The sequence below is a fragment of the Eschscholzia californica genome, unplaced genomic scaffold, assembly GCF_041429995.1.
Source record: "Eschscholzia californica isolate CP2 unplaced genomic scaffold, dmEscCali1.0.p SCAF_5, whole genome shotgun sequence".
Lineage (NCBI taxonomy): Eukaryota > Viridiplantae > Streptophyta > Magnoliopsida > Ranunculales > Papaveraceae > Eschscholzia > Eschscholzia californica.
In genome coordinates, this window is record NW_028238472.1 from 534,049 (window position 1) to 555,424 (window position 21,376).

Sequence of the window (21,376 nt, forward strand, 5' to 3'; positions counted from 1 at the left end):
TATAAAGTTTGATAGGAACATCAATACATCATTTTACATGAACCATACAACATTTCTGTGATACACTATGTTTTCAAAAAAAATTGGAAGTTAATAAGTTATAGCATACAAATTTTCTTTACTACTCAAGTCTTGGAAGTAAAATTTCGCAGCAATGAGTAGATTATGTTTGGAAAGTCATATTACATGAACCTTGTGAGATTCCGAAATTATCATTAATTATCAGCAATATTGCAAGGTTTTGCACACAAAGATACTTAAAATTTGCAGCTATTTCACACTATTTCACATTTAATAAGCCTAAAAAGAACCAAGTGAACAAACAATATGGTCTTTTTAGCCCTTTTATCGACCATGCGAGATTAACAAGTATCTCAATTGAATTTTATGCTTCCCAAAATGTAAGCACGGGCATGTCTGGCAACTCACAGGCAAGACAGAAATCCGAGAATACCGCCTACAAATTTACCGTCACACATGCAGTAACGAAGCTCTCTGTAGTTCAGGGCAGAGTAGCACGAGCGCTGGTAAAGCATTTTTTTGTATTGGTAGCATACTAGTAAGCGAGTATGCGAAACCAAAAACCCTTAAAACCCGAGACCTATAAAACAGAAACCAACTTCCTGACCACTCCAGGCAAGGGTTATTGGTCACCTATATTTTACCATGTGCAGTGATCTTGCATCCCCAAAAACAGGTTGTATCCAAAGCTTAGCATGTCTCAGTATAAATTATAGATAATTCAATGTTGTCCTAAATAAGTTTGCAGATTTCAAACATAAAAGGGGAGGATTCAAATTCCATACATAGTTTCAAAATCTAATATCTAGAAACAACTCCACAAGATTAAATGGTGTCCTTACCAAATTTAATTCGTTCTTGTCTCGGTTTAAAGTATTTCCATTTGCAAATCGAATAAAAGGTTTATCAAAACCATGTTCCAGGCATCCTGCCATCTTCGAAGCACTACTCTATGTGCTCTCTAGTACCATGATTTTGCCTGTCAACAAAAAGCTGGAAGTAGATTAGTTGCATAGAAAGACAGCAAATTATTCATTATGATTCTATAAAAATATGTTAAGATGTGCACGAGATCGTACTAGGTTTAGCTTCGGCTTCGACTCGGGCTCTTGCTCCTGCTTGGGCTCCTGCTACGACTGGGGCTCCTCTTCTTTGGGCTCTTGCTCCTGCTTAAGCTTCTGCTACGACTTGGTCTTCCCTTCTTTGGGCTCTTGCTCCTAACCGGGCTCCTGCTACGGCTTGGGCTCCGCTTCTTTGGGCTTTTACTCGCACGTCTTGTACGTGGCTGCAAAATGAAGGTTCAGTAACGGAAAAGTGGCACAAGTATTGTGGCACTCAGAAGTTCCACTTACAGAGGCTAATGGTGATTTCGATCTTGACCGGGATCTGCAAAAGTTCCAGAAACAATCCAATTATCCATAACGTTCCTTAAGACCGAGACCTCAAAAGTTCCAGAAACAATCCAATTATCCATAACGTTCCTTCCATCCAAAATCCTTAACGCCTATTTCACGTCAGAGTTGCCGTATTCAGAAGGAAAGCAACAAAAAGAAGGAACCAGTAAATGATATAAGAGACTCGTTTTATTCTATTTACGCTATTATTCATACCTACGAATCTCAACTTAGAAAGTGTAAAGAACAAACGGTAATACGAACAAGTCTGTCAGCGGAGGTGGGAGTACAAGACAGAAAATTAGCTGGAAGGGACGAGATGGACGAGTCTAAAAGGGGGGCACCCACATCGTACATGTTTCGCTGTATTACATTTCATATTCAAATTTATGGCCATTTAATGTGTACCAAGCGATATAAATTACTCAATTATATAGAAAAAAAGTAAAAAGGGTATGATGGTATATTATCAAATATAGTTCTAGTGAACTAAATTCATGGAGAGTGCACAAGAGATGAAGCAACGAGACTAGAAATGAATGACAACATTGACAAGTGAAGCAGTATCGCAATAATCATGAAGTAATGTTGCAATGAGGATGACCGTTACAAAAATAAACTTGAAATTGTAGTCGGAAGATGTACCTTGACAACGAGCGGGCTTTCGAACCCGACCGAGAGCGTGAAGAAACCGATTTTGATCTAGACCTAGATCTAGAGAGACGAGAAGATTTGGCCTTAGGAGACTTGCTTCTGCTGCGACTAGGGCTTCTGCTCTTTGAGTAAGATCGACTACGGCTCCTAGATAAGCTCTCCTTCGTCTTGTACTCCTTCACCTGTAACAGAAAAACAGGACGAGCAAGTAGGCACTCATAGCAGCAATGATTTAAGAGAAAAGACCAAACATAAATAACTCGGTAAGAAATCATACCCGAACATAAGCCCTAGAAAATGCATTTCTGAACTCTGAGTCATCAAGTTTCCTGATCTGCATGGTTGAAACAGAAAAATCATTACAGATTACACATTATAGAGAAAATAGATATTAAATAATCAGCCAAACAACCAAGTCAAAAAGGGCCGAAAATAATTTTGCATATTATCAACTTACAGCATATTTCATGTCATCATAGTTTGTATAATCCACGATCCCTGTGGTGCCTACAGATAAGATAAAGACGATTATCAAACAGGCAACCGACCTCACGCAACATACGAGTACAACAGAATTTAGACTAAACATGAATCTGTGGCATGGAAAAGCTTGGTAGTGATCGCACATCACTAAGTCACTGTCACCATACATCCACATAATCATAAGCCAATAGTCTTTACATGATTATGCAACAAATCAACAATGTAGAATGAATCTAAACAAGAAGAATACTTCATTCTTACAGTATATGTCAGGCTTGTCAGCTAATAAAGGTTATTACAGAGTTTGAAAGCCTTGGTGATTTCGATGCCACTAGGCATCCAAGAAAATAAGCCATTGAAATACACTTGCTGACTTACCCCTCCAGCACTTGGTTCAGAAACAATATAAAGAACACAATATAAACAGTCAAGTTAATTTCAACTCACCACTACCATCACGGAATACTTCAGAGAAGCAGACATCTCCAGCTCGGCGCATGTGATCCTATTGAAGGAAGAAATGAAATTTGCGCAAATAATATCAGGAGACAAAGTAAGTAAGTCAAACGATGACGAAGAAAATAAGATAAAATTTACCTTCAAGTCTTGCCACGATGCAGAAGAAGGTAATCCAGTGATCTTAACTGCATGAAATGAGACCACATAATAGAAGTTGGCGTAAGCATCTTATTCATTCTATAGTAAACCATGCAGGAGGCTGAATTAGGGAGAGTTAAGAGTACGGACCACGATAATCCGTATGCCTTGATACACCTCCACCTCCACGGCCACCTCCACCACCATTGTGACTGCTTCGGCGATCCATGGAAGATACTCCTCGGCCACCATGAGCAAGCTCCACCTAAAACCGGTAGATAAGTACGATATTATAAACATTAACAAAGAAAAAGGCATATGCCGAATCAAAAACAAGTTTGAACTAAAGCGGATTCTATAATCAAAAACATTGCTGAGAAACATAATGAATACGATAACCATTTTGAGGTATCTGAAATATTAAGATTAATGCATCACTAGCAAATGGGGATCTAAAAAAACTGATTTCGAGTAAATTTTCAAAATATTATTAGCAAACACTACGATATAAATAACTGTTCCAAAAGATAATAGGATAGGTAAACAAGTCAAGTAAAACTAACCCTCAGACGATGACCATCAAATTTATATCCATCCCGTCCACGAATAGCATCTTCAGCATCTCGAGCATCTTCAAACTACAAAGCCCAAAACTTCATAAATGAGAAAATGCAAACATATAATACATGGAAGACAAAACAGTTGCTGCAGCTGCGGTGAGTGACGAACGTTTAAGAAAATGTTTCACACCTCAAGCAGTATGCTCCAAGAAAGCAAAATGACTCCTTGAGGCGTATGCCTCGATGCACAATAACGTACACTAATACTAATACTAATGTTGACAAAAAAATGATGCCATATTTATTTAGAAAGATAAGAAAATCGTCACTCTTCTACGATAACATAAAGACTTGAGCGTTTACAAAAAAACAATTATCTAAATTTGTTACTTCTTATGCTGGATAAACAAACGATGCATATAAAATTTTGCTCTTTTCTACAAATGTGTACACCTAGGGGCGAAAACAAACCACTTCGCTTTGAGGCGCGCCTCGAGCTTTACACCTACCGTATTTCAGCACATGGGCAATGAAACAGTAAATACAACTACACTGAGGTTTTTTACACACTTCGAAGCATAAATGTAATGTTACCTCAACAAATGCGTAACCTGGAGGTCTTGGTGGAATCTTCAAATCGATTTCGACAATAGGTCCATACTGTGACAATGGAAAGCAATGAAAGAGATGAACAGTGAGCATTACAAATGTAAACAGGAATCCCAAAAAAACTTATCCAGATGATGTGAAATCGTAAGACAAAAATGATTTAATGCCCTAGAGCATAGGCCAAAATCTAGCCGGGAGCCAACGTGAACAAACAGATTCCAGCCTGTGTTTCTCTCTCAAACATTTCGGCCGATATCTGGACGTCTCCGTGTCGGTTGTTGGCCAAATTCTGGCCATGTTTTTCAGACATTCAATCACCTCTGATTGTAAAAAGGGTTCGATGTGCCTTCACTTCATTTACCCATTTATGATTATATTTAGGTAAATATTGGTAGAACGAAACTCTAAAAAGGTCTAAGTAAGAATCTCACCTTGTAAAAAAGATCGTCAACTTCTCTCTCACGAATATCACCAGGAAGGTTCCCAACATAAAGGGTTCGACTTGCGCGGCTACTCATCTTCCCTGTCATTCCATACTAAACCAATTACAACCGAGAAATCTAATACCAACTCCGAACATTTTTACATGAAAATATATAAAAGTATCAATCAAAGGCAAATAATTCGACGAAATAAATTTGGGACAATTACATAAACGGTTTGACTTGAGCAACTACTCATCTTCCCTGTCATTCCATACTAAACCAATCACAACCCAGAAATCCATACTAAAAGTATCAATCAAACACTCTCACAAGAAAATATCTAAAATTATCAATTAAAGGAGATTACTTTGACGAAATAAACCCCAATTTGGAACAACCACAACGAAAAACGTAAAGGGTTCGACTTGTGCAACTACTCATCTTCCCTCTGATTCCATACTAAACCAATCACAACCCAGAAATCTAATACCCATTCCCAAACATTCTTACATGAAAATTAGTAATTGAATCAACCAAAGGCGACTACTTTTACGAAATAAACCCTAATTTGGGACATAACAACGAAGAACATAAAGGGTTTGACTTGCGCGACTACTCTGCTTCCTTGTGATTCCATACCAAACCAATCAAAATCCCGAAATATAGTACCCATTTCAAACATTCTAACATGAATATACGTACAACTATCAATCAAAGGCAACTACTTTGACGAAATAAACCCTAATTTGGGACAACAACAAAGAAGAACACGCACAAATGGTAGAAATCGACATACAAAATCACTCCCAATTTGTGCCAACGATGAAATCTAGGGTCTTGAAGTCAGATAAGTTTACCTGAAGAAGGGTTTGGGAGAACCACCGGAATCTAAGCAAGATCAGAGAGAGGACGAGGGGTAGGAACAGCTGATAGAGTTTGGGGGTTTGGTTTCCGCGAAAAGAATGAATTAGGGTTTTACAAGGAGCGGGTTGCTTGCTTGTTTCTCGTAGTAAATTAGTTATTTTGCAGCACAGAGCTATACACAATAAAAATCAATTTGAAGATCTCGAGGCAAAGTAGTTAGAGTAAACGGTACGTGATTGTTGAAGATATATGGAACTTGTATAAGTACGAAAATTTCAGAGGCGCCTCCAAATTTGCCATGAGTGCGTTCCAATAGCTGTTACTATTTTTTTTTTTTTTTTTTTGGAAATTGACAGTTATAAAGAGTCATTATACTGGCATTCATACATCAAAGATGTGATAAACACGATAACCGTCAAATTTTAACGAGAATTTAGGTCCATCTAAATTATGGCCTAAAAGTTGACTGCATTATTTATATTCTAATAACTCAAATTCAATAACCTAAAAGATTCCACTTGGGATCGAAATCCGGGACATCCAAAAAAAAAATTGAGTATATGTCAACACTTGAAACCGCTTGCTCAACCAAGTGTGGACCCGAATAGCGTTATTGGCACCTCATAATCTACAAAATTCTGAAAATTTCCCCTCAAAAAACAAACACTGGTGTACTTGGATTAATTTGATTATAAAATTGCCTTAACCTTACTGACTTCAAATTTTGTAGGTTTGAGTTGATTTTGTTGCTAAATCCTACAACCAATACTGAATACAACTCAAACCAACGGACTAGGTCAAATTTTGTCATAAAGTGATTCGGGTACACTTATTGTAACTCCAAAACATTAGAGTTGAACCCGATGGACCTTGACCAAACTTCTGCCAGAAAACTCGACCCGAGTCCATTGATTTTAACTTAGATCATTCAAGTTGAATTTTGTAACAAAATTCTACTCAAGTTCGTCAATTTGGAGGTAGCTCCAAGCAAATACAGCCAATGAAGATTTACCAAGTCAAATACGACGTATGGACCGCAAATAACACTACCCGGAGATGGCTTTAAAGCTTCCCTATGGACCGCAAATAACACTACCCGGAGATGGCTTTAAAGCTTCCCTTTCTTTGTACATCGGGCTGCACCTTTCACTTTATCTAGAGACACCTTTATAACTTCACGAATTATTTATCCTTTTTTTAGGAAGAGAATTACATTCAAGATAATTTTTGTGGTATAAGAGATTAAGAGCCCTCCAACTCTATAGAGTTCCCATGTTATACCACTAGCGTCTAGCGAGCAAGAAATTTCAGTCTAGTGATCTTGGCTAGTTTGTCTGCCATTACATTTACCTTTATATTAACATAATAAAAAACTAGATCAACGAACAAAAATCACTTAGTTTTATAAGTTGTAACGTCCGTTCGCTAGTCCAATGTGTTTTGTTCTCCTTCCCCCTGAACTTGTCTACGATATTCTTTGAATCACAATCTACTATAACTTGCTTATAATCTTATGCATTGGATTCTTATGTACTGGGCCATAAACTTTACCTCCTAAGTACATTTTAATATTTGAATTTGGATTGTGAATTTGTTTGTTGATAGTGCTCTACGAGTCAATTTCAGGCTCTTTTTAGGGAGAACCCAAAAAAGCTAGGTCGTAATAGCGTCAGAGACTCAAACTTAACAGAGAATGGGTAATAAGTCAATTTTTTAAAAATTATTGATTTTTCATAAAACAAATACAGATAATGTATCAATAATGTGTTTATTGCTTAGTGGAGATACAAATATATTTTCATGCAAATTTTCACCGTTAAATTTTCATCAAATATGTTCAAGAAATCAAACCCTTCCAAAATCAGTAACTCCAGATTTGATTTCGTAACCATTGATGTTTTTTTTTATCATATCTTCATTCTTCATCATCTTCACTGTATTAGAAAACCCTCGGTCTATTTTTCTTCTTCTTCTAAGATTCATCTATTTTTTAAAAATTCTTAGAGAGAAAGTAAAAGAAGATAAAAAAGATAAGTAAGGAGAAGGAAGATTATTGGTTTTCACGTTAGTTGAAGGAAATATGTCCCGTCCAAGAACAATAGAAGAAGAAAAAAAAATGGAAAAACATAGAACTTCCTCTGAAATTTGGACCTAATTTGTATTTAGGGTTATTGTTGGATTGGGTTCAACTCCTCAAATTTGGGACTCCAACCCATTTTCCCATTAATCAATAGTTTTAGGGTGTAGACTTTCTCTATAAAACGTGCTCCATGTGATGTGGTTTATTGGGCCCAACGCCCCAGCCCCAATTCATGCTCCACCCACATGCCATCTCACCCCATCCTTAATGAAAGGAATGCATGTGCCTTGGTCTTCTATGACATCAATAATGCAAAAGAAGTTTGTCTCTCACTAGTCTAAAGCTTGCTTGGTTTGAAAGTGGAACCATCACATATCAAATAGAGATATGATTGTTTGTCTGAGTAGTTAGAGTCGACCACATCACTATTTATCTTGTGATCGGCCAAACTTCCAGACCATCTAACATTTTTTTAAATAAAAGTCTTCAATCTTTCTTTGGGATGGAAACCTCATTTGATCACTAAAATGACAATAACACCATTTTTGCACCAAGGGTCACAATGCTGCTTGTCTCTCTCTATTTTCTTTCCTTCTTTATAACGAAAACAAAAATATTAATGGTCACAAAAAAAATGACATTTAAACTAATTAAGATTAGTCTCAAAATAATCTGTACGTATTTACTAAGAAGAATACTTTTTACAACTAAACCGAAAATGGAGAATTTGAAATCAACTACAAAACAATTTACAAAGAAGACTTATATAATTGATAGATGAGGTCGAGAATTAATCAAATCGGTTGATTCGATAACCTAATTAATCATCAGAATCATCGTCACCCGATCCAAACAACGAAAATTTGTTATAAAGAAGAAACAATACTAAGAATAAAACAAGAGCAACACCAACTGGTGACCCACTGAGCCGGTGAATTGAATCGGGTTCACCAGTAGCATCAAATATACGGGATAATCCCGAAGCTCTATCAGAAGAGAGAAATTGGATAACTAATAGAAGGGCAACCGGAACAAGAAGTAAACCAAATGGACTTAATAACTCTGTAATTGCTTCTGTTAATGCTTCACCTTGATCTCCTAGTAAAATGGGTACCATTACTACTAAACCTACTACTATTGCTACTAGTAGTCCATGGGGAGCTCCTCTTCCTTGATCTTCTATCATTCTCTTTCTCTCTCTCTCTCTCTATCTCTACTTTCTCTCTCTCTCTCTCTCTCTCTCTCTCTCTTTTTTTTTTTTTTTTTTTTTTTTTTTTTGTTGAGAGCTCTCTCTCTCTCTCTGGACTCTAGAGTTTGGGTTTGTCTCTTTTACTTTCTGACTTGTAAGATGTAATATTGGATGGATCTCTTCTTTTTAAAGGAAGTCTTTAAGAAGTTTAAATGGGAAAATGGAAGTGTATGATGAAAATGGTTGTTGTTAAAGAAACATTCACTTTAGTTATATAGACACCGAAAAAGTTTTTGTTTTAGGGAAAGGAATATTTCAATGGGAAATGTTTAAGTTACGACATTTAGTGTGTAAAATCAGGGAGAAATCTGCATACTACAATTTTATTCACGTTTATCTTTATGAGTCGGGTGAAATCGGATTGTGAGATTTAGATTTTAGTTTGATCTCATGCCAAAAATTCAGTGTCTCTATTGCGATTATATCTCAAAACAAATTGTTAAAAATACACCTCCAAAAAGACTCATTCATTTCTACTATTTTCTTTACAAAAAAATACCCCATCTTATTATTCCTACTCATTATCTACACCACTCTCCATGTACCAAATCATATACCGATCTATATATTCGTGTATCTTTTAACTTGGTGCCAAATCATATACCAAATCATATACGGATCTATATATTCGTGTATCTACACCACTCTCCATGTACTCATTATCTACACCCTTTAACAAATTAGGGTGTCTCTTTAACAGAGACCACAAAAATAATGTAAATATAGATCTAGTTAGGGGTTTGTGAGATGTATGAAAGATTCAAGTGTGGGTACCTGTCAAGTTATTAAGGACATTATTTTTTTTGTCGGTGTGGATTTAATTTAAACGGTTGACTGTACTTTTCAAGTCTTACAAATGAGAGGAGGAGAAGAGAGATCAGTGGTCAGTGATCACTCAGTAGCTTCCATGTTACTTCAGAAGAATCTCCTCCCACTTCTATGCTGTTTCCACTTCCAACTTTATATGCTGTTTCACTTCTAATGTCTTGGGGTGGAAATAGATTCCAAGCCCTAGCCCTCACCTTATGTTTACTTGAATCCGTTAGAGCCCACAAACACTTGAAACTCCAAGCCAAGTGGCGTCCACACCGGACCATTGTAATTAGCGAGTTCGGCTGATCAGGCTCAAATAGTGAAGTATGGACTTGGGTCTTTAAGGCCACCTAAGCCCACGAGCGTCAGAAGCTCAAAGACGGCTAGTGTGATGTGTCCGCCTAACTTGTTGAAAGTAGTGGAGTTGGGCTTAGACAAAGATGGGCTTGGGTTGGGGAAATAACTCAAGCCCGCGACAAAATCTCAAAGTTGGGTAGTGTTTGCCTGAAGTACTGAGATTAGTAGGTCAGGTTCGATTGGTTCAAACACGACGATCTTTTCAAGTATTATAAGATTCCTTCATGGGAACACTTTGCATAATTGAAAATGTAAGTACACTAACGAGTAACGAGTAATGAGACTGAGTGACTGACTTGTTATTGTCGAAAAGTTTGGGGTTTTTTGTTTGTCAGAATTTAGGAAATACTATAGGCACTCAAACTCGACAATAGGCAGCACGGCGGAATACATCAGGCTGTGTTAAAAAATTATGGCATCCACATCTCAACAAAGAAAAAACTAAAGAAGTGGTCCAATGAAAGTTAACAAACAACTTGAACCAGTGGAGTTTTATATACAAGGTTATTAAATCTTGTTTGACAATTTGAGCTTCAAGCTCACACAATTGGAGTTATAATATTGTTTTCTTGCCCAACTTCTAAAAGCTCATGGAGCACAAATCTAGTCATAAAGTAGAGGATCGTTTGGAAAATTGGAAATTGGCAATGTTTTTTCAGTGGAGACGCTATGTCGGCCAATATCTCGGCCGAATCCTGACCGAGATACTTGGATGGGCATGATCTAGTGAAAGTCACTAGATCATGCCCATCCAGACATAGCACCATTCAAATATGAACATGTATTAAGGGATATGCATCTGTATTTCAAATATGAAACATAGAGGAAAGCCAACATGGTAGTAGCTCGAGCAAAGGATTGTTGCCAATAAAATTGAGATATGGAGAACTATAAATTCAAGATGTTAGGAAGTAGTTGAATTATATAGTTTGGCAATGGGGCACACAAAGGCAATTAAGAGTAATTTTTTCAACAACTCATATTGAAGAGAAAAATGCTAATGCTTCCCTACCAAAAATGTTAGGCGAGTGTTCGTGGGGCGAAGACTTATATTTCATATCTGTAGTACATGGCAGGTATATGTGAGAAAGATTTACTCTTGTCATTTTTATGGAAATGCTATAATCCTCCACAAAAAGTTTAAGATATTTTTGACAACTCATAATACAATGTCCATACCTAGATGTATAAAATCACCAAGATCACAGCAAAAATAAAGTAAGACGTTCGTATGATTGATTGTGATGGGTAGCAATTTTTTTTGTTGTTTCCAATGAAACAATCGGACCACAAAAATAAAATCGATAAAATTATTGTTACATGTACCTTGTACTACTCCATCATGATTCATGTCCGTCATCAGATATAAATTCAATAACAAAGTGAGCCCGACATCTACATGTACATGGACCATGTAATAAATTAGGGGGGTAGTGGATCGAGACTTTCATAGACTTTCATAGACTTTTTGTCCCGTAGACATTTCAAGACATTTCAAGACATTTCGGATGACTTATTATAGACAACATGTGTACATAGACATTTTCAAGACATTTCAAGTTTGTAGACAAAATGTCTTTATAGACATTTCAAGACATATGATCCATAAACAAAATGTCCTGGAGACATTTTAAGATCTTGAGTCCATTGACAAAATGTGTAATGCATATTATATTTGTGCTAATCAAAAATATATTTTTCGACTTTTGTAGACATCTGTGAATATTTGTGGACATTGATGGACATTTGGTAGATATTTATTATTTTAATATTATTATATTGTTTAATCACATGAAATAATATGTTTATACTAACATTTCAAAAATATATTTTTCGATTTTCGTAGACATCTGTGAATATTTGTGGACATTGATGGACATTTGGTAGATATCTATTATTTTAATATTATTATTATTTTTTAATTACATGAAATAATATATTTATACTAACATTTCAAAAATATATTTTTCGACTTTCGTAGACATCCGTGAATATTTGTGGACATTGATGGACATTTGATAGATATTTATTATTTTAATATTATTATTATTATTTAATTACATGAAATAATATATTTATACTAACATTTCAAAAATATATTTTTCGACTTTCGTAGACATCTGTGAATATTTGTGGACATTGATGGACATTTGGTAGACATTTATTATTTTAATGTTATTATTATTGGTTAATCACATGATGGACTTCAAATGTCTCTTGTTTTTTGAAAGACATTTTGGCTCCCAAATTTGTCCCAAATCCTTCACAAATCCATCAAACTATGAAGTCCACCAAAGTATGAGACATTTTGGAAGACAAATCGAATGCCTCGGACTTTCATAGACTCTCAAATGTCTGGATTTGAATGCCTCAGACTTTCGTGGACTCTCAAATGTCTGGATTTGAATGCCTCAGACTTTCGTGGACTCTTAAATGTCTGGATTTGAATGCCTCGGACTTTCGCGGACTCTCAAATGTCCGCGAAAGTCCCAATCCAATACCCCCCCCCTTAGAGATAAATGGGGAAGACTTTAGACTCAGACGAAGGACAGACTGAAATGAGATTACAACTTGGTCCGTTTGAGGGAGCGAAAGTTGAATCTTTCCCATCTTTATCTCACTCCAACCTTTCACTTTCTGCCTTTGTATAATTTTTAGTGGTGAATTACAGTACTCTGGACCATTTAGAATATCCACTACAAAATAAAGGTATACTTTGGCAACTAACACATAAATTGGGACTGGATAGTAATTACAAAGAAGAACAGGTTCATTTGTTGAAAAACTTCCGTTTCAAGCATTAATTCCTTTTTGGCATCCGTGACCAACTAACTTATTAAGTCTCCTTAGTGTCCCAACTTCCCTTTTTACCACCAATTTTTATTTGGTTTGCCAAGTTTGTCCTTACGCCATTTTTGTGATTATATTTTTTTATTCTCATTTTTTATTTTCTCTCCCATGTCAGACTCTCTAACTCTCCCCTCTCACCTCTTACTATTTCGACGATGAGAAGTTCACCAGAACATGTTAGTTTGAGAAGAGCGTTGATGCGTCCAATGAGCCTAGTACTCGAAATGCTTGGCTTTCGAGGCGTTCTCGGACAACCAATCATGCCAAAACTCTTATTCGACTCCGACACATTACCCTAACAGTCAAGGGGTTAATGTGTCTGATCCACTTGTCCCGACAACAGAAGTTCCCCGTGAGCTACCCGTCTAGCCTAATTCCTACCCTTGGAGCAAACACTTATGAGCCCAAAATGACTTGTCGACTTAGGGTCTAAAAAGACTTGACACTTATTAGTAGGGGTGGGAATTGGGAGGGTATGGGCGTCCATGGGCACTTGAAGCATCGGGCTGGGCGGGTCGGGCACAAAATTTCAATGGCTATTAGGGTAAGCGGGTTAATTGGGTGGGCAATTTTGAAATTCGCCTTGCTCATTACCCGCCCAAGCCCATTAAGAAGTTCGGGTAATTCGGGTATGGGCGGGCGGGTAGCGGGTAATCTCATGACTTGAAAAAAATTCCCTCTTTTTTTTATAGAATCTGGAAACACCTTTCCTGATTCTAAAGAGGCAATGTGAGATTAAAACTAGACGTTATTTGTGTTATTCCTTTTAGGAATTTAATCTCACATTGAAAACTAATGAAGAATTCTCATGAGATATAATATAAACTTACCCCACTCTTTGTCCCCTCAAAGCCAAAGACTACTTCAGTATTCTACTAAGAATTCTCTTGGGTCATTGCAAAGCAATATATTGGGGTCGTGTGATTTCCCTTAAGCATATTGTTTACCATCTCAACTAAGCCTAGCAACATAGACAGTTGGGGCTTTATCAACCCATAAAATTGATGTAATTTGGTTGGTTATCATTGGGTGAGGTTAAGTGGGTGCGGGCATGGGCGGGTGCGCGGGTAGAGGTTTTAACCCATGCCCGCCCACTAAAATTTAGCGGGCTGGGCGGGTTGTGCCCGAGACGGACGCGAGCGTCCATGGTCATCGTTGGGCTCGGGTGCCCGTGGGCGGGTTCGGGCTCATGGGCAAAATTCCCACCCCTACTTATTAGGGTCAAAACGGCGAGTTGTTTACAAATTGGAGTGTAAATGAAAATAACCCTTTAAATACGAACAAATGGAGGTTCATTCACGTGCTATACACAAACAAAACGTTCTTTCTCCGTCTTCTCTTTCTCTCTCTCTGTTTCTTCTTCCCGGAAAAAAGAAATTTCAATTCCCATTTCTAGAGAGAGAAACAGAAACTCGTCTTCTACGTAAAGTTCTTTCTCTCTCTAAATGTATTACTTCCACATCCATCAATCTTTACATTGAAAACCCTAGATTTCAAATTCCCCAAATTTCAATTCGATCTTTATTTCAAAAAATGGCTTCAGAGTTGACTTATAGACGCCATGAATCTCAATCTCAATCAGAAGAGTATATCCCTAAAGCACCAAAACCCTTTCTCTCTGCAACAAGAGCAATTCGTTATATGCTTCGTGAACAGAGACTTTTGTTTGTTCTAATCGGAGTTGCCATCGCCACTATCGTTTTCGTTCTCTTACCTTCTTCTGGTTCTCGCATCAACACCGGCACCGGAACGATCCCTACCCATTACTTTCCTAATTCCGATTCAACTCGTCTTGCTGATGCTGACCGAATTGTTTATGAACATCGGAGTAATTTTATTAGCGGTGGATCTGGTGGGAAAATTCCTTTAGGTTTGAAAAGAAAAGGGTTAAGGATTGTTGTTACTGGTGGTGCTGGATTTGTTGGTAGTCATCTTGTTGATCGATTGATTGAACGTGGTGATAATGTTATTGTTGTTGATAATTTTTTTACTGGAAGGAAAGAAAATGTCATGCATCATTTTGGAAACCCTAGATTTGAATTGATTCGTCATGATGTTGTTGAACCTTTACTATTAGAAGTTGATCAGATCTATCATCTTGCTTGTCCTGCTTCACCTGTTCATTACAAGTTTAATCCAGTCAAGACTATCATATCCTTTTCAATTACATCTATCTCTATGATTTTTTTTTGCAATTTAGGTTTTCAATTTGATTTTTAGGGTTTCATTTTGAATTTTAGAGTTATGGTAGGGGTTTCAATTTGATTTTTAGGGTTTTTAATTTGATTTTTAGGGTTTCAATTTGATTTTTAGGGTTTCATTTTGAATTTTAGGGTTTTGAAGTTTTCAATTTGTTATGTTTGACCTTGATTCTAGTGTTTACAAGACAAATGTTGTAGGAACATTGAACATGTTAGGATTGGCAAAGAGAGTTGGTGCTAGGTTCTTGCTAACGAGTACCAGTGAGGTTTATGGAGATCCTCTACAACATCCACAAGTTGAAACTTACTGGGGAAACGTTAATCCAATCGGTGGGTCAGATTCTGTTACTATCTTTCCTGTTTCTGACATATTCTTTCATGTTTTTCGATTATCAATTCCCGCACATTAGTTAAACTAGCTTCGTTATATCTTAATTGCGCATTCAAAAGCTGTACCATCAATTCTTAGGAGTTCGCTCTAAACTGTTGATTGTGCATTTTAGCAGATTATTAGAGAAATTAGACAACCCATTAATGAACAGAGGTGATAGAATCCCTTAAATTTTCGGGCGATGTGAGACCGAAGTCCGATGTGGACGGCCAGATTTCCGCCCATCAGATTCTGCCAGCCTCTTTTTCGGGCATTCTATCATTTTTGGTTAATCAAAGTTGTCTTACTTGTGTGTTTATTGCAATTTCTGTTTTGAAAACAAGAATGTTAGGTTGTCTGTCTACTCGATCCTCCACTTAACCGTGTGGATAATAGGACAATAGGGGAGAGTAGGTTTGAGGGACATAATTTTTCCCGGGCCTTTTTTCCCCCTTGTCTTATTATCATACGGTCAAGTAGGGGGTCAAGTAGGCGGACATTCTAGCATTATTGTTTGAAAAACTTAAAAAATTGTGTCCGAAAGGGTATTCTCAAATAGCACATGAATTTCATTAGATCAGGGGTTGGGCATGATCTGACCCACAAAGTGGTGGTGGTGGGTTTTTACAGGTGTAAGGAGCTGTTACGACGAAGGAAAGCGGACGGCTGAGACTTTGACCATGGATTACCACAGAGGTGCTGGAGTTGAGGTTTGTCTCTAACTGTTAATTTTAAGTAATTTACTTAAATTAATAGAGTCAAGATGGGCATAGTTATTGGTGTTGTGGATTTGTGTGGGTGCAGGTTAGAATTGCAAGGATATTTAACACATATGGACCTCGAATGTGCATCGACGATGGGCGTGTCGTTAGTAACTTTGTTGCTCAGGTTTGTCTTCTGTTTGCGTTTGATTATTTATAATAATTTCAGTTATTATTAGAGATTAAAGTTGAAGTTTATAATGAAATTTCATTCGGGTTTAGGCACTAAGGAAAGAACCATTGACTGTGTACGGAGACGGAAAGCAGACCAGGAGTTTCCAATACGTTTCCGATTTGGTAATATAAGAAACATCCTCATCTTGAACAGATGTGAACTTCTCATGGTTTAGTTTGATTTTGCGTTATACATTTGTTTATATGTTTGTTGTAGGTGGAAGGATTGATGAGGTTGATGGAAGGAGAGCATGTTGGTCCCTTCAACCTTGGTAACCCTGGGGAATTCACCATGCTTGAACTTGCCCAGGTAATAATAGTTCTAGCATCCCCAATTTTTGTTATGTTGGTGATACAAAACCTGAAAAACATGGGCGAAATCTTCTTCGAAATCCGACAGGGACTGCGAGATTTCACCCAATAATGTTCGAGGAAGAAACATTGGCTGAAATCTGGCAGTGCACGTTGAATTGCGCCAAAACTTTCAGGCATTCAATCATTTTTTTTGTTAAGATAGTGGTAGTGTCGGGTCTGAAGCTCAATTATAGACTTGGGTGTAAAGACTGGGCAAATCTTCTCTAGTCCCACGGATGTTTCGAACTGTTGTTTTGGTGGGTCAACAAGAAGACTGAATCAGCCGAGCTACCACCACTCCGTTTAAGTTCCTTCATCTGTAGCTTATTTTTTTTCATGCTTGAAGCTCTAAAATTACATATCATCACATCTGTCACCTTGTGTTATTTTTTCAAGCTTCCAGTTAGTACTGGGATACAACTATTTTTCATTTGTCAACTTGTCTGTTCGATGACCACATTATATCTTGTTATAAAAATAATCAGCTTTCAACTAGTAAATTTGAATATTTGATAGCAATATGGGCCACAATTCACATATGTCCTTCCTTTGTATGTTTTGTTAGTCGAAGAACTTAGTGGCTGAGATGATCAGTGGACTAGAACCAGGAAACCCACCTACTTCATCTGAAACCTGTAGAAAATTTCATGATACAACTGACTTATATATGGGTATGTTTTTGTTCTCCGGATGGGTTTGAGCAGGTGGTGCAGGAGACCATCGATCCAAATGCGAAGATAGAGTTCAAGGACAACACAGCTGACGACCCACACATGAGGAAACCCGATATCACAAAGGCCAAAGATCAGCTAGGTTGGGAACCCAAAGTCCCACTCCGACAAGGTCTCCCTCTGATGGTCAGCGACTTCCGTCAGCGAATTTTTGGCGACCATAAAGAAGGCACCACCACATCTTAAGATCATCGATCCCGTGATCTTTGGTGACAACAGATGGAAAGATTCGACACACGAACAAAAGTTGCAGCTTTTGTACTAGGCAGTTTGGTTACTTTGAGTTTTCAGCTATAATGACTTCACGTTTATACTTCTATAATATTTTTTGCTTATCTTTTCATACGTTTCGATGGATTAGTACCCTTGATGTTCAATTTGTTCAAGTTGGTTAATATCATAATTAGTCCCATTTGATGTTCAATTTATCTTATATTAAGCATAGGGTTAAGTAGAATTTACTTGTATTGTTCTTCTGATGTGTTTATTCGATAGCAAAGAAATGTATTCGACAGTCTCACATACGTACCTAGAATCTCTGAAATCTTCTAATAACCACAAAATAATAGGGATTGTGAATGATTCATACGAGATTCCTCCCCTTCCCTGGAAGTTAGAGAGAGAAATAGAGAAACACAGGAGGGATAGAGAGAGAAAGAGGAAAGAGAGAGAGAAATAGATAGTTCGCTGGTCGAGTGCTGGCCCGGCAGAGAGACATTCTGGTGATCCTCTGCCTGTAATATGAGAAATGGTGTATTTAGAAGATTTTTTTTTTCACCTTATTAAAATTTGTAACGTAGAAAATCTTCGTGCTTCTCCAAATGACTAACGAACGAAAGGATGTGTTTAGAATTTTTTTCTATCGTAAAGAATTTTGTTATAGGATGGTGCGGACCAGCCATTCAGGCTGCTAGTGTTACTGTCTGCTTTAGCACACCTGGGCTTCACGGTTTTAAAAGGGCTCACTAGGAAACGATACTTAACCTCTTAAGAGGAGCACCACACTCCATCTCACCACCAATGTGGGATTGACTTACAACACACCCTCCCAAGACCACATCATAGTAGACTGAACTGATAACGTGTTATAGGATGGTGCGAACCAGCCTTCCGGACTGCTAGTGATACTGTCCGCTTTGGCAAACCTGAGACTCACGGTTTTAAAAAGTCTCACTGGGGAAGGGTGCTTAACCTCTTAACAAGAGCACCACACTCCATCTCAGTGATCACACCGTCAATGTCGGAATGACTTACAACACGAGTGAAATTATTGACAAATGAATTTAGATGTAATAGAACCAAAACAACTTAAACCGGTTCTAACCGGGCTGAGTCAACTCCGAGTTAACAACTACACTTGCCCTTCCTCTCCACTACAAAACCCTAACTTGACCCCCAAATTCATTTTCTCTTCTACTGCGGCGCTTTTCTTCCTTCCCTCGAAACCCTAAATTTCATCACCGGTACGTTACCAGAATCTCTCTTTTTCTCTCTCTCTAAGAAGTTCTTTTTTTTCTGTTGATTTAACTTTCTCTCTCTAAGTTGGTTGCAGATTTCTAAGAAGAATGAGTCGAGGAAACGCAGCTACCCCGAAGGGGAAGAAGAAGACAGTGACCTTCACAATCGACTGTGCTAAACCAGTTGAAGATAAGATCATGGATATCGCTTCTCTTGAGAAGTTTCTTCAGGAAAGGATCAAAGTTGGTGGTAAAGCTGGTGCCCTTGGTGATGCTGTTACTATCTCTCGTGAGAAGAACAAGATCTCTGTTACTTCTGACAGTACCTTCTCCAAGAGGTATACATCTCTCTCTCTCTCTATGTTATCAAAACCCTAATACTAATTGATTTTCATTCAAAATGGATTAGTATAAAGATTGGATCTTTACCCTAAGATAATTGAAATTTTAGGTATATGAACTCTATTATGAGCATTTTTAGGTCGAAATCCCTTCTGTTTGGTTGATATTGAAAATTTCTGTAAAGAAAACTATAGGTGAGTGAATATGGGTGGGTGTGTTCAATTAGGTTAGGAACTTTCATAGATGTTCATTAGGTTGGTTTACTTCTTCTAGTCTCTAATAACATGATAAGTATAACAATTTCCAACGGCGGAATAAGACTAAGTTAATGAAGCTAGTGAAACAGAGCTATAGAATCATCAATTTGTTTTTGATGAATGCAAAAGATGCATTTAGCTATTGAATGGTTGAATCCTAGTTAAACTTGGGTTTCTATTATTGTGTGTCAATGAGAGCAAGTATAGTCGAGAATAATGTTTTTGCTTACGAGAATATCACTAATCCTGATACTCTAAACTGATACATAGTTTAGTAATCTCATTTGTTGTATGTTTTCTGCCAGCGGTTATGGATAGGTGCAAATTACCAAGATAAATACAATGTCAGTCTGGATATAATTCACAGAAGAATCTGTATGTATAGTCGGCTAACCTGCCTGCGGAAATAAACTTCTGACAAGAGAGGGGAGGTTGTGAGTTGACCCGTCGGCAACTTTCCCGCCAGCCGCCACCCGTGAGAGGGCTGTGTGCACATACGGGCAATCCGTTTGTACATACAACACTGCCCATAATAGATAATGTCATAGTAGTAGGTCTGCTATGATCTGTGATACGTTAGTCGACAGTCCGATTAACTTAGGATCTTATGGATCAATTTGGCTAGCCCCATTTGTTCATTATCAGCCCACAATGTCTGATTGCGAGGTGATAAGTTCAAAGTTTTTCTTCGGTGTACGATTATACCATGTAAATTGTAACGTGCTCACCTATTTATTTCTACTTTTCATACTCAATTTTGTTTTGCCTTATTGTTTCTTCTGCTCCATTACTTGAAGAAAAGCTTCGGTTGTTTCTTAGACTAGTCTGCTCTTTCCTGTTCTTATAATCTGATTACGGGTTTTTGTTATTTTAGGTATTTGAAGTACTTGACAAAGAAGTACTTGAAGAAACACAACGTTCGTGATTGGCTCAGGGTTATTGCCGCAAACAAAGACAAGAATGTTTATGAGCTTCGATACTTCAACATTGCCGAGAACGAGGGAGAGGAGGAAGAATGAAGAGTTGTTATATTTCAGGTGTTTTTTTACAAGTCGAATTCTTAGATATGTGTTTAAGTTGAAGGTTACTCTTGTTTAATGGTAATTGATGTTTCTTTCACTTTGGATTTTGATGTTATATTAGAATTTTATTGAGTACAATTAGGATTCATTTTATATTGAAGTTTGATAGTTGGTTGGTTCTTTATGATTCATACAAACATAGATTTGATTTGGGGTAGAGACTATTAATGTGCTCAATTTATCTTATAATGTGTAAGCTCCAACTAATTATTGTAGATCTCTGTGCCTTGGGAAAGAGAACAACCAAACATTCTCTAGCAGAAATCATATGGGGCTTGTCTTCATTTGCCCGAAGCAAGTCGTATAGGTAAACTCTAATGGTCAAGGTCGATAATACTAATCCCTTACGGTATGATTGGCAGAAATATGGTTTGATCAGAAACAAGATTCACTGAGATCAAATTTGTGAGGTTGGTGATTCGCTCATTACACCGACTCTTGATGCACTTTCGTATATTAAATGATTCGCTCACATTCTATTTCTTAGGCTTGTTGACCCAAGTCCTCACAACATCCATTGAGCATATGGGTCCTTTGACAAACATAAGCTTAAGAGGTCAATATGTGCCACATTCCGAAAAGTAATAGTAGTACAAATGATCTATCATAAACTCTAAACTAAGACAAATAGATCCTTCAAGAACATATCCACAGTGAAAATTCCGAAAACACAAGTGAAAGGGAGACTTAG

At 37.3% G+C, this 21,376-nt stretch overlaps 3 protein-coding genes and 1 long non-coding RNA gene across 7 annotated transcripts; 2 read left to right on the forward strand and 2 right to left on the reverse strand.

Annotated features, from left to right (window-relative positions):
• Positions 1-701: 701 nt before the first annotated feature.
• On the reverse strand, positions 702-5,967 carry LOC147535924 (serine/arginine-rich splicing factor SR30-like). Of its 4 annotated transcripts, none has more exons than XR_015225177.1 (13): positions 5,601-5,754; positions 4,750-4,841; positions 4,304-4,369; positions 3,713-3,787; positions 3,300-3,414; positions 3,150-3,196; positions 3,000-3,057; positions 2,527-2,576; positions 2,347-2,403; positions 2,061-2,251; positions 1,374-1,525; positions 1,101-1,306; positions 702-1,000 (listed from the first exon to the last, which is right to left on the reverse strand). XR_015225177.1 is itself a non-coding variant. In XM_086640277.1 (13 exons), the coding sequence occupies exons 2-12, from the start codon at positions 4,834-4,836 to the stop codon at positions 1,106-1,108; spliced, it is 981 nt and encodes a 326-aa protein (XP_086496403.1). In that variant the 5' UTR covers positions 4,837-4,841; positions 5,601-5,967; the 3' UTR covers positions 702-1,000; positions 1,101-1,105. The 4 variants fall into 4 exon arrangements, 2 of the variants coding, with proteins under 2 accessions (XP_086496403.1, XP_086496402.1); XR_015225176.1 differs by having other exon boundaries at positions 702-1,014; XM_086640277.1 differs by having other exon boundaries at positions 1,374-1,407; positions 5,601-5,967.
• A 2,376-nt stretch (positions 5,968-8,343) lies between these two features.
• LOC147535925 (uncharacterized) lies at positions 8,344-9,057 on the reverse strand. The gene is made up of 2 exons (XR_015225431.1): positions 8,975-9,057; positions 8,344-8,917 (listed from the first exon to the last, which is right to left on the reverse strand). It is a non-coding gene; the product is annotated as an uncharacterized LOC147535925 (long non-coding RNA).
• Positions 9,058-14,184: 5,127 nt separating this feature from the next.
• On the forward strand, positions 14,185-17,971 carry LOC147535926 (UDP-glucuronic acid decarboxylase 4-like). Its single transcript, XM_086641093.1, has 7 exons — positions 14,185-15,107; positions 15,340-15,487; positions 16,158-16,237; positions 16,332-16,415; positions 16,511-16,585; positions 16,680-16,772; positions 17,521-17,971. Exons 1-7 carry the CDS (start codon positions 14,241-14,243, stop codon positions 17,731-17,733), a joined length of 1,560 nt encoding a protein of 519 aa, XP_086497219.1. The 5' UTR covers positions 14,185-14,240; the 3' UTR covers positions 17,734-17,971.
• A 778-nt stretch (positions 17,972-18,749) lies between these two features.
• LOC147535927 (large ribosomal subunit protein eL22z-like) lies at positions 18,750-20,809 on the forward strand. Its single transcript, XM_086641900.1, has 3 exons — positions 18,750-19,010; positions 19,100-19,342; positions 20,478-20,809. The coding sequence occupies exons 2-3, from the start codon at positions 19,113-19,115 to the stop codon at positions 20,620-20,622; spliced, it is 375 nt and encodes a 124-aa protein (XP_086498026.1). The 5' UTR covers positions 18,750-19,010; positions 19,100-19,112; the 3' UTR covers positions 20,623-20,809.
• Positions 20,810-21,376: the final 567 nt, after the last annotated feature.